The sequence below is a fragment of the Centruroides sculpturatus genome, unplaced genomic scaffold (assembly GCF_000671375.1).
Source record: "Centruroides sculpturatus isolate CEXI.00-Female unplaced genomic scaffold, Cexi_2.0 scaffold137, whole genome shotgun sequence".
NCBI classification, from domain to species: Eukaryota; Metazoa; Arthropoda; class Arachnida; order Scorpiones; family Buthidae; genus Centruroides; species Centruroides sculpturatus.
In genome coordinates this window covers 430,549-444,149 of record NW_019384453.1, presented here as the reverse complement: position 1 = coordinate 444,149, position 13,601 = coordinate 430,549, and the positions used below count along the sequence as shown (strand labels likewise).

Here is a 13,601-nt window from a genome sequence, read left to right as displayed (position 1 = left end):
GTTTGTGCTCTTTTTTTTTTTTTTAAGCGCCAGAATTTTTCATTGAGCTATTCGGACTTGAGTAGGTAATGTTGAAAGATTAATCGCAGGCCACATAAATTCATTAGACAGGCTGGATCTGGCCCGTGAGCCATATGTTGGCCATGCCTGTACTAGGGGTAAACCTAACACAGCTTCCCTGAGACACATTGTATAATAATACTGTGTATTTTTCACACTAATACAGTGGAACCTTAACTAATTCATCAGGGAAAACATTTGAACTTTGAGTTTAAAAGTTTTGAGTTATGAGGTTTGGCTAAAAATCAAGATTTTGTAAATCAATTCATTGGTGACCCATAATAAACTATCCATATAATATTTCTACGAGTCTTCTTACATAGAATCATTATGTCAATGTAAACCTCTTGGTGTTGTCCAGAAACTTGAAAATGCTTAACTGAATGGTTAAATTAGCTACTGAAAAATGCTTTCCTGAATTGTTGATCCATCACTCCTAAGTATATAATATGATGTTTTTTAACTCATATTTTATATTTAGAATTGATAAATATATATTATTTTTTATCACAAAAACTACTCTTTACTATTTTTACATTTTTTAAATTTTGCCACAAAGGTTAAAATTGTTACATAGAATCAAGATATAATCTTTTCTTTGTAAATTAATTTATCAAAAATTCATTTAGTTGTTACAACATAAAAGTCTGTAACAGCTGGAACATAGATAAATTAAAGGTATGCATGGTATGTAGTGTTTAATTTATTTATTATGTTGGCTACTCAAAAATCCATCAGCAATCAAACAAAAAAAAAAAGTTCCATCCCTGCCCACTGTCATGTGACACAACATTTATTTTTAGTCATATGTGGTTCCTGAGCTTTATAGAAAGTTTCTGATTAGTTTACTCAATAGATAAACATTAATTATTTTATTTAATGAAAAATTAAAATTCTGAAGAGTTAGTTTATGAAAATACTGTATCAAAACTCCATTCAAGTTAAACCGCTTGAGAAATTTGAGTTAACCAGTTTAATTTAACACGTAAATCCCTATGCTGGACAATTGGGGGAAGAAAATGACTTTGAGTTATCCCGGTTCAAGTTAACCAGTGTATTTGCAAGTAAAAATAAATTGAATATTTTGTTTATACATCATTTATTACCCCATAAACAATAGACCTTTATATCAAATTTCATGTAATTTATAGTATATATTTTGTTAAATATTTCAAAATTTATGATTATTTCTACATTTTTGATGCGCAGAATAAATATATTTTAAAACATACGTGTATGAATATTAATACTGGTAAATGTTAAATAATTAAAATTACCTTATAAAGATTCTCCAGACAAACCAAAAATGCACCATGGCCAAATCTAAATATTGTCAAAAAGATAAATGTTAATAGAAATAAAATTAAATATAATTTTACATTAAAAAAAAACATAATTTTTTAAAATGAAACTATTTTAGTACATTACATTTATTTTAATTCCTAAGTAAATATTAGAAATTACAATATAAAATATAGAAATTATTTCAAAACTATGTTAAAATTTTCTATGCAAAAATTATGCTAGGGAATATTTAATTAAATTATCTAGTAATATCATGTATGAATGCAAGCATAGGAGTAATGAAATTTCTGTTTTATTCAAGAAAATGAGAAAAAAAAATTCTTGTAGAAATGAAAAATTAAAAATAAAAAGCTAAAATTTAAAAATTAGCTCTATTTACTTGCTCTATTCATAAAAATTTTAATTAAAATAAATTATGAGAAATTAAAAATATTCACTTACCGTGCTATGCAAGCTTCTGCCATCCATTGAAGATCCATATTACATGCTAAAACAGGAAGGTGTGGATATGGAATTGAAGGAGGAGCATCACATGGCAAACCATTTGTCATTAAAACATCTATGATCAATTGTAAACTTGTTTCCCACCTTACTGGTTCTCCAAATAAAACTACAGCTAAAATAATAACGTTTAAATTACAACTATGAATTCAATTGTTTTTCCTATTTTATATAAAAATAATGTAAACAATATTTTATCCCTATTAGTTATAAAATATACTATTTGAAATGTATTTTTAAGTTCTTCTACTCAAAAAATTTTAAATAAAAATAAAAAACTTTAAAATAAAATGATGCTATACTAGCTTTTAAAAAGGAATGAGAATGCAATTTTACTTTTTAAAAAACTTCTAACATAGAAATTCATTAAAAAAATTTAGCATTATATATTGATAAATTTTTAAATAATAAGATCTATATCTTAAAATTCTTTTTGTTAATTTAATTGATTTTATTCAAGGATGCAAACTGGGTATATGTAATTAAGCACTACAAAAAAAAAAGTCCAGCAGGAAATTCAAAAATCTACAGAATTTTTAGCTTTTGACTAAAAATTTCAAAAATTAAGAAATCTTTTAGTTTGATGATGAGTATTTAACATGGGTGAAAACATTTACTTTTGTAGATTTTTGTATTTTCTGCTGGATTTTTGATCTTTTATTTTGTAGTGTTAATTACTTAATTTTATTTTAAATGAACAGATTCAGATCACTAAATAATTTAAACAGTATTTCAATACAAGTTGTTCTTCAATGATCTGCTGGAATGTACTGTACATTAAAACATATACAGTAATACCCCGACTTACGTGAACCCGTAGTTACGTGATTTTCAAATCTCGTCGATTCGTCTTTTGTTTGAGCGCCATGCAACCCTTGATTACTCACTCCCCACACTATTGTTCAGCTTACATGTTCGGATGTGTTGCGCGGAATCAACACATAGCTACAATTTATTTTGTGTTATTTATTTCTGTGTTTGTTATATCTATGGAGACTTGAGAGACTCTACTATGTCATCCAAACGAAGTAGAACTAATTCTTCTGCATCAAACAAGAAAAGAAAAACTTTATCTTTGGAATGTAAAGTTAACATTGGGTATGTTCGTAAAGTCGAACGAGTTAAACGAGAATGACGTCATCGTTATTCCTATTTCGTTAGACTTTTCGAACGATTCGTTACTAACGCGTTTAACTCGTTTGACTTTACGAACGTACCCATTATTAAAGACTTCGATACAAAAATGAAAATTTGTGAATTGGCAAAGAAGTTTGATCTACCGGAATTGTCGGTCAGAACAATTATAAAAGGCAAAGAAAAAATTCTCGAAGCTGTGAAAAATGCTCAATCTTTAAATTCAAGCATCATTCGTAAACGTCACAGTATTATCGCTGAGATGGAAACAATGTTAAAATTATGGCGTAATAATCAAGTAAATGCAAAAAATTGTAAAATAATGTAGGCCTAATTTGTTATACATATGTATTATCTAAGATTTTATTAAACATTTTTTTCTAAATTATTGTTTTCTTTAGTCTCCAGTCCCAATTAAAAATTATTTGTATGTATTTATATGTGAAATTATACCCCGACTTACGTGAATTCGACTTACGCGGTTACCGCTCGGTCCCACCTATTGCGTAAGTTCGGGGTATTATGGTATATATATAGAAGTGTAACACTGTTGCATATTGTTAATAATAAAGAAGGAAAGGTATTATGATGAAATTCAACAGATGGATTTTATTTTACAAAATGATCATATACATCAAACAATTCTCCACAAACCCCAAAAACTTAACCTGACTAACATTGCATGATATTCATAAGGATACATGGTAAGTACTACAGTAAGACCCTGCTTAACGCTGCCTCAATTAATTCTGATTCAATATAATGCAGTCTGCTCAAAGCTCATAAGAAAACTCAAAATTTACACCAATTCAAATTATCATGGCATTTCACTGATTCTTATATAATACGATTACTCATGAACGTAAACCAATTGGCAAAAGGTGGCAATTCGTCGTAGCACTGTACTTTCCTTAAATCTAGGTTTTTTTGGTGCAATTTTGGAAAAAATTATAACATCATGGATGCCATAGGAAATATCGACTTCACTTGGCAAGAATTAACTGATAAATGCATGAATGAAGTGTAAAAGAAGTTATGACTGAAGGTATCTAAGAATTCTCAACTAGAAAAGAGCCTATCGCTGTATCGTTATGTTGGCCAAATTGTCAACCTAATTGATACAGCAGGACTAGGAGATGTAGACAAGCAGGATATTGAGGAGTTACCACAGGTTTCTGATGAGAACCTTACCAATGATGACCTTCAAGAACTGGCAGAACAAGGAATTTGTGTAGAACTGAAAAACAGTGATTCTGAAAACGAAGAATCCAAAGAACTTGCTATAGATTTCTTTAGTAAAAGTTTGGTAATGATAACCAAAATCATTGATCAAACTGTAGCAAACAATCCAGATTTTGAAAGGAGTGCAAAACAAAAACGAGGCGTTTTGGATGTGATCTCCCACTACTGACATTTGCTTAAGAAAAGAAAAAAAGTGACTAATGAAACTATATTTTAACACAACTTTATTGCAAAACACAAGACAACAATTTCAGAAAAAAATTAACTTTACATTTCTGAGTGCATATGTTTGCATGTTATTTAACATATATTATTATGCAAATTAATATAAAAATAGCTTAAAATTAAAGTAAAATCTGTTTATTTTTGGTGGTGTGTTCCCCTTTCCCTATTTACTCTGTGTTAAAATGACCTCGTTTAATGCTGTTTCGTTTAGCACTTTGTCATCTAGGAATGTATCCCCCACGTTAATGGGGTCTTACTGTAATTGAAAGATGAAAAGCTGGTGAACCCGGACAGGTTCAGCTTTTATTTTTTGGTGTGTATGCCCCCTAAATTTTTGTTGTTATTTTTTAAATTTTATTTACAAAGCAGTTATACTCTCTCTCACTATTGAATGAAATATTTACAATCTTATGCATATTGTGCATTGAAATACATATGTCACCTACAACTCACGACAATTGTCTTGCATTGATTGTTTGAGGTAGGTGATTGTGACTTTGAGACTAGTGCCAGCTCTTATTCAACAAAGACTGGCTTTAAATGTGTGAGTGCCTAATTTCATAAAAAGACATGGTTATGTCATATCAAGTCTTCATAAACAAAAAAAAAATATTCACCCACTGTTTTGCTTGAATTTAATGAATTTGCCTAATTCTCTCTCTTATATGACTGATGAATGATGAATGTTGTAGGCTTCACAAGGTTTGTTTAAGGAGAAAAATTCATTAGGCAAAATTAAATTTTCTCTATACATCATCTCTGCCATAGAGGTCTGTAAGCCTTCTTTGAATGCTGTTTGAAGTCTAGCATTACCACAGATAGGATGTCCACCCAATTGTCTTCTATATGACAACATATCACTGCCTTAAGTGAGCTATGAAAATGCTCTATCATATTACTTGCTTCCAGATAAAAGTGAGCAAAAAAATCCAACTCAAATTGCCATTCTCAGTTTATGTCAACCTAAAAAGATATACAAAAATGACATATCCAAGGAGTATAAAAAGCCTTTGTTATAGGTTTTAGCCAAGATGTTAGTAGGAATACATTCCAACCTAGAATATCCATCGATATAGTTCAACTAGCTTAGGCATTTTATCAACTCTCTTGAAAGATGGAGTTGTGCTAAAGCACTTGTTGTTAATAGTGAATTTAGTATGAGATTTCTTTTTTTCATATTCTTGTGTATGCTTCCTTGCTTTTACATGCCTTGTGGTGCATCATGTAACAAATCCTTTTGCAGTGAAATGAAAAAAAATTTTTCACATCTTTAAATTCTGTTAGAAAATTGAAAATGACAATTTTATCATTTCTGTTGCTAATTCTACAAATTGCATAAGTAAGATTGCTGGAGTATCATTGTCAACAATAAAAAAAAATTCATGGGTAGTAGCTGTGAAGATGAGCCAAATTTTACTTAAATCAATAAACAGTTTAGGAAGAACATTCTGAAAATAATAGCATTAGATTGCTTTGATTGTGATGTGATTAGAAGGACAAGCCATGGTTTCTATGTCAAAGAAATTACTATCAATTCCTAAATTACCGCTTGTCTTAAAAAAAAGATGAATTTTCCTTGGAAGAAAGCTACATCCCACTTAAAAGTATTTTCTTCTTCCAAAAAGTCTTTTTACATTTAAATATTCTTTTCCATGTCAAAAAAAGTGTCATTCCTATTTTACAAATGGATTGGTTTAGTTTGCACATCTTTTTGTTTTGATGGTCTTGGCCAAGTTGATTAGACAATGAACATGTAGATATAACAAAAGTCTTTTGATGCAGAAGTTGTCCCACTATATCTACATGCAAAAGCTTGAATCAAGTGCTGTGCAATTGAAAAGTATCAAGTCTTTAGATGGTATACCAATGTATTTTTGTGTACTGGGATGGGATAAAAGCTTATGCCCATACATGTCTGTCTGGTCTGTGACTTCCAGACATAACATTTTTCTTCTTTTTTTTTCTTTGGTCAATATGCACACTTTCATTTTAGTTGTGTAATTTATTTATATAGAATTTTAAGATTTTTGTAATTTTGTTAGTAAATGCAAAAAAAAATTTATTATTAAATATTCAAAACAATATATGGATAATATATTTGGAATAATTTGAGTGTAAGCCTATTAGACATCATGGCTAGTCTATGATATCTAACACCCTGCTTAAAATCTATATTTTAAATTTGTTTGTTTTTATTAAATACTAGAAATTTCCCCACCAAGCATGACATTACTTTCTATAAGAAAGTAGAAATTGAAGTATTGGGAAGAGTATAAATTTCAAGAAATTCAAAAAGAGTAGTTAATACTTCTACAAATTCAATAGCTTATACTGCCCATCAAAGACTAGTTAATGCACAATTATTCGTTTTAAACAACAGGCTCGTTAGATCATTACTTTTAGTTGGATAATAGAATGTCATATGGTCACTATAAAAAGTTTTTTTAATTGTTATAGAAGCAACATGATGTGGCTATCTTTTTTTTAAAGTTTAAATTAAATGAAGCAAATATTTTTGCAAATATGCCATTTGCAAAAATATTTTAAAATGCAACTTAAGGGAAATTCTGTCATCAAGTATGAACTAAATGACGTCAGACATCGCTGCAACGTAAGTGCAATCACTGATCTGAAACTAATAAAACATTTATTCTACAGATAATATTTCCACAAATTAAGTAGTCTATACTTTCTGTCAGAACATAAAACAAATATAACTAAAATTTCATCTGAATTGAACAAACATTGCAGGAGTTACAAGGAATTCACACACAAACAGACAGCTTTTACATCTTTATTAAATGCAACATTTATTCCAAAGTTAATATAAAAAACAGAGTAACCAAAAACTGAAAATTTCTGCTGAATATTCCAATTATTCCAAAACTGATTCTAAGTTTTTATATTTATTAACAACAAGAATAAATTTTTTGAAATTTGCTAAATATTAAATATAATTAGTGATGAAAAAATAATTTGGCAAATTTTAAATAATAGGGATAAAATATTTCTTACTTGAAATTAATGTGGATAGTTTATATATATAATGAATAAATATGAATGAAAACAGTTTAATTTTACATTTATATTATATGAAATTGAATAAATTATTCAAAAATACTGAAATATTCTTATAACAACTTTAATCTACTTTTAATATATTTAATTTATATATATTATGATTTACTTATATAAATTTAATATTTGGGTGTCTTATTTTGAACTTGAACATATAAATTATGGAACATTTTTAGAATAAGAGAAAATATTTGTGCTAATAAAACATGTACTGGCATGAATGTTAAAACAAAATTTTCACAACAGTATATCTATAGCACATATAACAATAAAATGTTTTTGTATATCTTAATATAGTTTAGAAATAGAAAATTCACACAATTTATAATATGTTTTATTAAACAATTATGGATATTTTACATTTTTCTATCCTGAGTTCAATACATTTAAGTTTTTGGAAAATAAAAACTTTTCATCATTAAAATCAGATAATTTAATATAAAACAAAGAAGTATAATTTTTAATCATCAAAAGAATTCAGTTAACTTTATTGAAATCAATATACTATATAATAAAAAGCTTATTCAAGTTTATAAATCTTAAAAGATCAAAAATTGATTACATGCACATAATTTTTGAATTTTTTCATATGTAATTTGCATGTACTTTAGAATTATTGTTAAAATTTGATATTAGTGTTTAGCATAAAAATAAAAAACATTTTAATAATGTTACTGAAGTTAATGTTTACAATTATATGAAAATATTATGCTCAGTCTTGTATATATATATATACAAGAATAAACAAAATATCTTTTAAAGTTTTGATATTTTCTTCAATTATTTTGTTCCCCTAAAATATTTCAAACTTAAATGAAATAAAACTTTAGTTTATTGTGCAATATTAAAATTTTGATAGCAATAAAAGAAATATCATATTTGAATTGCCCCAAATGTTAGGAAGGGAGTATAAATAATTATATAAACACATGTACTTTCATAGTAAAATGGCTACATATTTTATTACAAAATTAGCACAAAATAAGTTGTAAGTTTTTCTTTAAATATGTATTATGAAAGAATCTGAATCATTTTAAAAATGTTGATGTTGAATAAAGCAAATAAATTTTAATAGGAATTTTGTTTCATTCTTAATTTCTTATATAGAAAATAATATTTTATTTACAACAAAGTGGTTATTAAAAATTAATTACAGTGAACTTTGCAGATGACTGTAAAATTATGGTATGCTAAAAATTTATTTCAAGTGATTATAATATAAATTTGTATTTATGATTTTTAGCTTTTTAAATTTAAATATAATTTACAGTTAATATAAATTGTTTATCTTTTAAACAAATATAATAATCTTCAATGTCAATAAGAAAAAAAGTTTTTGCTTCATCAGCATAATTAATTGACTTAAGAACTATGAAAATAAATATTTATTGTCCTATCTAAAATAAAAACGTTATTAATGTGCAAAATTGTAAATACAGTAGAATCTGCCAAAAACTAATATTTATTAGCTGTTTAATGTAATTTTAATTAACAGGTTTTAAAAACTATAACTTAAAACATATTACAAAAATTATATAACAAAATTGTCAGTTATAGTTATTATCTTCAGGTAAATAGGAATTTTTAAGCTGTCTTTTTGGAACTATTGGTCTTAACCATTACTTTAAATATTAAATGTTAATTATTTTAATTATTTGCTTGTTGTACAGTTTTTAAATTGTTAGAATTTGTTACCATTATTATTCACTAAACAAATTACTATTAATTAGTAGTTATAATAAAACAATTAAAATATGCACAATAAAATTTCATTAGATATGTGTTTTTTAAGATCAAAGTGAATGAAATCAGAATTTCCATTAAATGTAGTCTCATTTACTTACTCCACTTAATGTTACCGTGTTTCCCCGAAAATAAGACAGTGTCTTATATTAATTTTTGCTCTGAAAGATGCGCTAGGTCTTATTTTCAGGGGATGTCTTATTTTTTCCATGAAGAAGAATTCACATTTATGATTGAACAAAATATTCCCAAGTCAAACTTAGATGAGAGTGACGTATATCCAGTCGTGTCGAACTGAACTTAAATAAAACCGAAGTGAACTTACGAAGTTCCCGTGCTGGAGTGGACTTCCCACTCTCGCTTCAACTTAACATTTTTATAGCGTCAACATCAGGCTTGATGACCAATTAGTGCTTACTGAACCGTAGCACTATGCAAATGTAATGTAATGTGATTCCCGGCCAACCAATTAGCCATCACCAGCCGTAACGTTATGCAAATCTGTGATACCCAAGCCATAGTTTTATGCAAATCATGCCGTGTGGCATGATTGTCTGCTGACCAATCAGTGGCTGTACTTTCAAAAAGCCAACGGCCACTTTCAACCATCTGTCAATGACTGTTATGAGTAAAAAAAACTTTGCTAGGTCTTACTTTCGGGGGAGGCCTTATATTTAGCAATTCAGCAAAACCTATGCTAAATCTTATTTTCAGAGGATGTCTTATTTTCAGGGAAACACGGTAGCAGTACAAATAAGTTGCAAAATGATTATAATAATAAAATTTTACTGTGATTGATAAATGCTTATGTTTTGAACTTTAAGTTTTCATTTTATAGTTTGTAACAACAAATAAAATGAAAATTCAAAAAACATAATAACTAAACATGAAATTTGATTCATGTTATATAATTATTATAATGTTTTGAAATTATATTCAGATCAGAGTTCAATTCGGTTTATAATTAGATCGGATTCAGATCAGAGTTCAATTCGATTTATAATTAGATCGGGTTCAGATTAAAGCTTAATTTCCTAATTATATTCAATGACAATTTAGAGAGAGCCGATTTCATACAGTTTACAATTTATTTGTAATTTAATCTTAGAGTTTAGTGATTAACTTTGATATTCACAGTGTCAGAACTGCCAATACAAAATTTTAAAATACATTTGTTTTCTTTCTAAGTTTATTTAATCTTAAAAACAAATTTTGAAACATCTTTCAAAAGGCTGATGAACTTTTAGTTAACAAATTATGAATAAAATCCAAATGAATAGATTTCTATATTTTCATCTTGCCAAAAGACTCACAATAGCATTAGATCCATTTATTTAAAAATTCATTCATTTCACCTTGTACACCCTCATAAAATGAAGAGAGATCAAACAGATAGTTTGACCAATGTCTTGGGAGTGTATGATTTATAAAAAAAAAATCACCTAAATGCTACTTTTAAAACAGTCATCAGTCAAATTATTTGTCTGGTCTCTCTTCATCTGATGAAGGTATACAAGCCAAAACACACCATATACCAAAACAAGTCACCTTTAAATAATGGTTGATCATTATATTCTAATAAAAACAGTGCTTCTGGTGGTGTATTTTGAGTAATATTCATCAACAAAGATTTTTGTTGTTATGAGAAGAGATGTAGGTGACTGAGATGAAATGCCATATTTTATCCAAAATGTTTGTTTTTAATGAACACTGAGATCTCCTATCAGTAATAAAATTAAGAATCTGTGGTGAAACTAGCAACTAATATACTTTATTTTCTGTTACAATGCTATAATGCTATAATTTCCTGTTATATGCTTTCCTTATTTTCCCAATTTTGCAGCCTCTGGATACTCACTTAAACAAAACTCTGAAAGATTATTTGAAAATGAAATGGAAAGAGTGTGTAAATCTAATGGTGAATGTGAGTATTCATATTATGGGAAATGAAAATCTGCATCATACCAGTAGATTATAGAGTGGATTGTTAGGGTTGGAAAGAGATAAAAAATCAAATAATATTATCATCTAAGTGAAATAGGGTTTGCAAAAGAACTGTATGGAGGAAACCTGTCAATTGAAATTATATTCAGGACTAAGGAAGTTTATTTTGTAAAAAAATTATCCTGATAGTAATAATGTGTCTGAAGTAAGTAAATGCGATTAGTGTAATTCAATGGCATGCCATGACATTTGATGATATGGAAGCTGTATTTCTGTAAGAAGCCGAATTCCAGAGGCAATTGATTAATTACATGTCAATGATGGTTTAGGGTCCATTCATATATTCATTTGTTTGATAAGCCAGTAAAACTGTAGCCTTCTCTAAATGTATTTAAAATATCACAATTATATTCTGAATCGCTAGCCATGATATTAGGGCTACAATTAAAAATAAATTAATAAAAACTTACTCGGTGAAATAAAATATGTGGTGGATGTACCAGTACATACCTGGTACAAAATATTCTTCAATTTTACGAATATACTTTTAAAGAAAATTATAATTAAATATAGCTTTGTAAAGAAACATTACATAAAAATAACAAAATATTCTTTACTTTTTAAATCTTAAAGCAATCCACTTAGTCAAATAGCTCCCTATGAGTAGTGAATGGTTGGAATCAAAGACGGTCCTGGTAGGTGTGCAGTTGTGTGCATGCACGTAGGCTGCCAAGTCCTGAGGGTGCCAATACTGGTCAATGTCAAATGCCTCTTTTGTCACATCACTAGTATATCTCAAAGGATGTGACAGGGTTGTTGTAAATTTTAAATGTTTCTCATCATAGCTGTAAAAATCTAAACACTGTATGTTAAACTTAATAGATTGTCCATCATTTGTTTTCTAACTAATTCGTTTTAGGACCAGGTGTTCCATGGAAATTTCAAAAATTTAAAACTTTTCAGTCACTCTCATTGAACTGGAAAAATTTCTGTCTTTATTACATCTAATATTACGAAGTTCAGTCTCCACTGTACTTGGCTAGAGATTGGTTCACTTAAGCTTTTGTTTAAGTAAAANCCCAGTGACTTCCACCTTTTTCCAAACCTAAAAAAATTCTTGGCTGGAAAGAGATTCCACTCAAGTGACGAAGTCATCTCTGAAGTGAATGAGTATTTTGCACACCTTGACAAATAGACCTATTGTGATGGCATAAAAAAGCTAGAACATTGCTGGAATAAGTGCATTGCTAACAAAGCAGACTACATTGAAAAATAAAAAAGTTTTAACATTATTTTGTTTGTTGTTCTATTTGAGGCCATGAACTTTCCAAACAGCCCTCGTAATACTCCAGTAAACTAAAATTGAAATGCTTTAAAATATTTAAACCTTAGAGGTCAATAATTTCCCTAAATCATTAAAAATTTTCACTTTACATACCAACAGATAATTAATGCATATTTATATAATTTATATAATTAATAATTATATAAGTATAGTATAGAATTAACAAAATAAAGGTTTNTGTTAATTTAATTGATTTTATTCAAGGATGCAAACTGGGTATATGTAATTAAGCACTACAAAAATAAAAGTCCAGCAGGAAATTCAAAAATCTACAGAATTTTTAGCTTTTGACTAAAAATTTCAAAAATTAAGAAATCTTTTAGTTTGATGATGAGTATTTAACATGGGTGAAAACATTTACTTTTGTAGATTTTTGTATTTTCTGCTGGATTTTTGATCTTTTATTTTGTAGTGTTAATTACTTAATTTTATTTTAAATGAACAGATTCAGATCACTAAATAATTTAAACAGTATTTCAATACAAGTTGTTCTTCAATGATCTGCTGGAATGTACTGTACATTAAAACATATACAGTAATACCCCGACTTACGTGAACCCGTAGTTACGTGATTTTCAAATCTCGTCGATTCGTCTTTTGTTTGAGCGCCATGCAACCCTTGATTACTCACTCCCCACACTATTGTTCAGCTTACATGTTCGGATGTGTTGCGCGGAATCAACACATAGCTACAATTTATTTTGTGTTATTTATTTCTGTGTTTGTTATATCTATGGAGACTTGAGAGACTCTACTATGTCATCCAAACGAAGTAGAACTAATTCTTCTGCATCAAACAAGAAAAGAAAAACTTTATCTTTGGAATGTAAAGTTAACATTGGGTATGTTCGTAAAGTCGAGCGAGTTAAATGAGAATGACGTCATCATTATTCCTATTTCGTTAGACTTTTCGAACAATTCGTTACTAACACGTTTAACTCGTTTGACTACGAACATACCCATTATTAAAGACTTCGATACAAAAATGAAAATTTGTGAATTGGCAAAGAAGTTTGATCTACCG

The 13,601-nt window shown here is 28.2% G+C and overlaps 1 protein-coding gene across 1 annotated transcript in view; it reads right to left on the bottom strand.

Annotated features, from left to right (window-relative positions):
- Window positions 1-13,601, bottom strand: part of LOC111620611 (haloacid dehalogenase-like hydrolase domain-containing 5) — a 58,134-nt gene that overhangs the window by 13,875 nt on the left and 30,658 nt on the right. The window contains exons 6-7 of the mRNA XM_023362578.1: window positions 1,807-1,981; window positions 1,338-1,383 (exon numbers count right to left, since the gene is read on the bottom strand). Coding sequence (XP_023218346.1) covers window positions 1,338-1,383; window positions 1,807-1,981 — 221 coding nt within the window. The remainder of the gene's footprint in view (window positions 1-1,337; window positions 1,384-1,806; window positions 1,982-13,601) is intronic.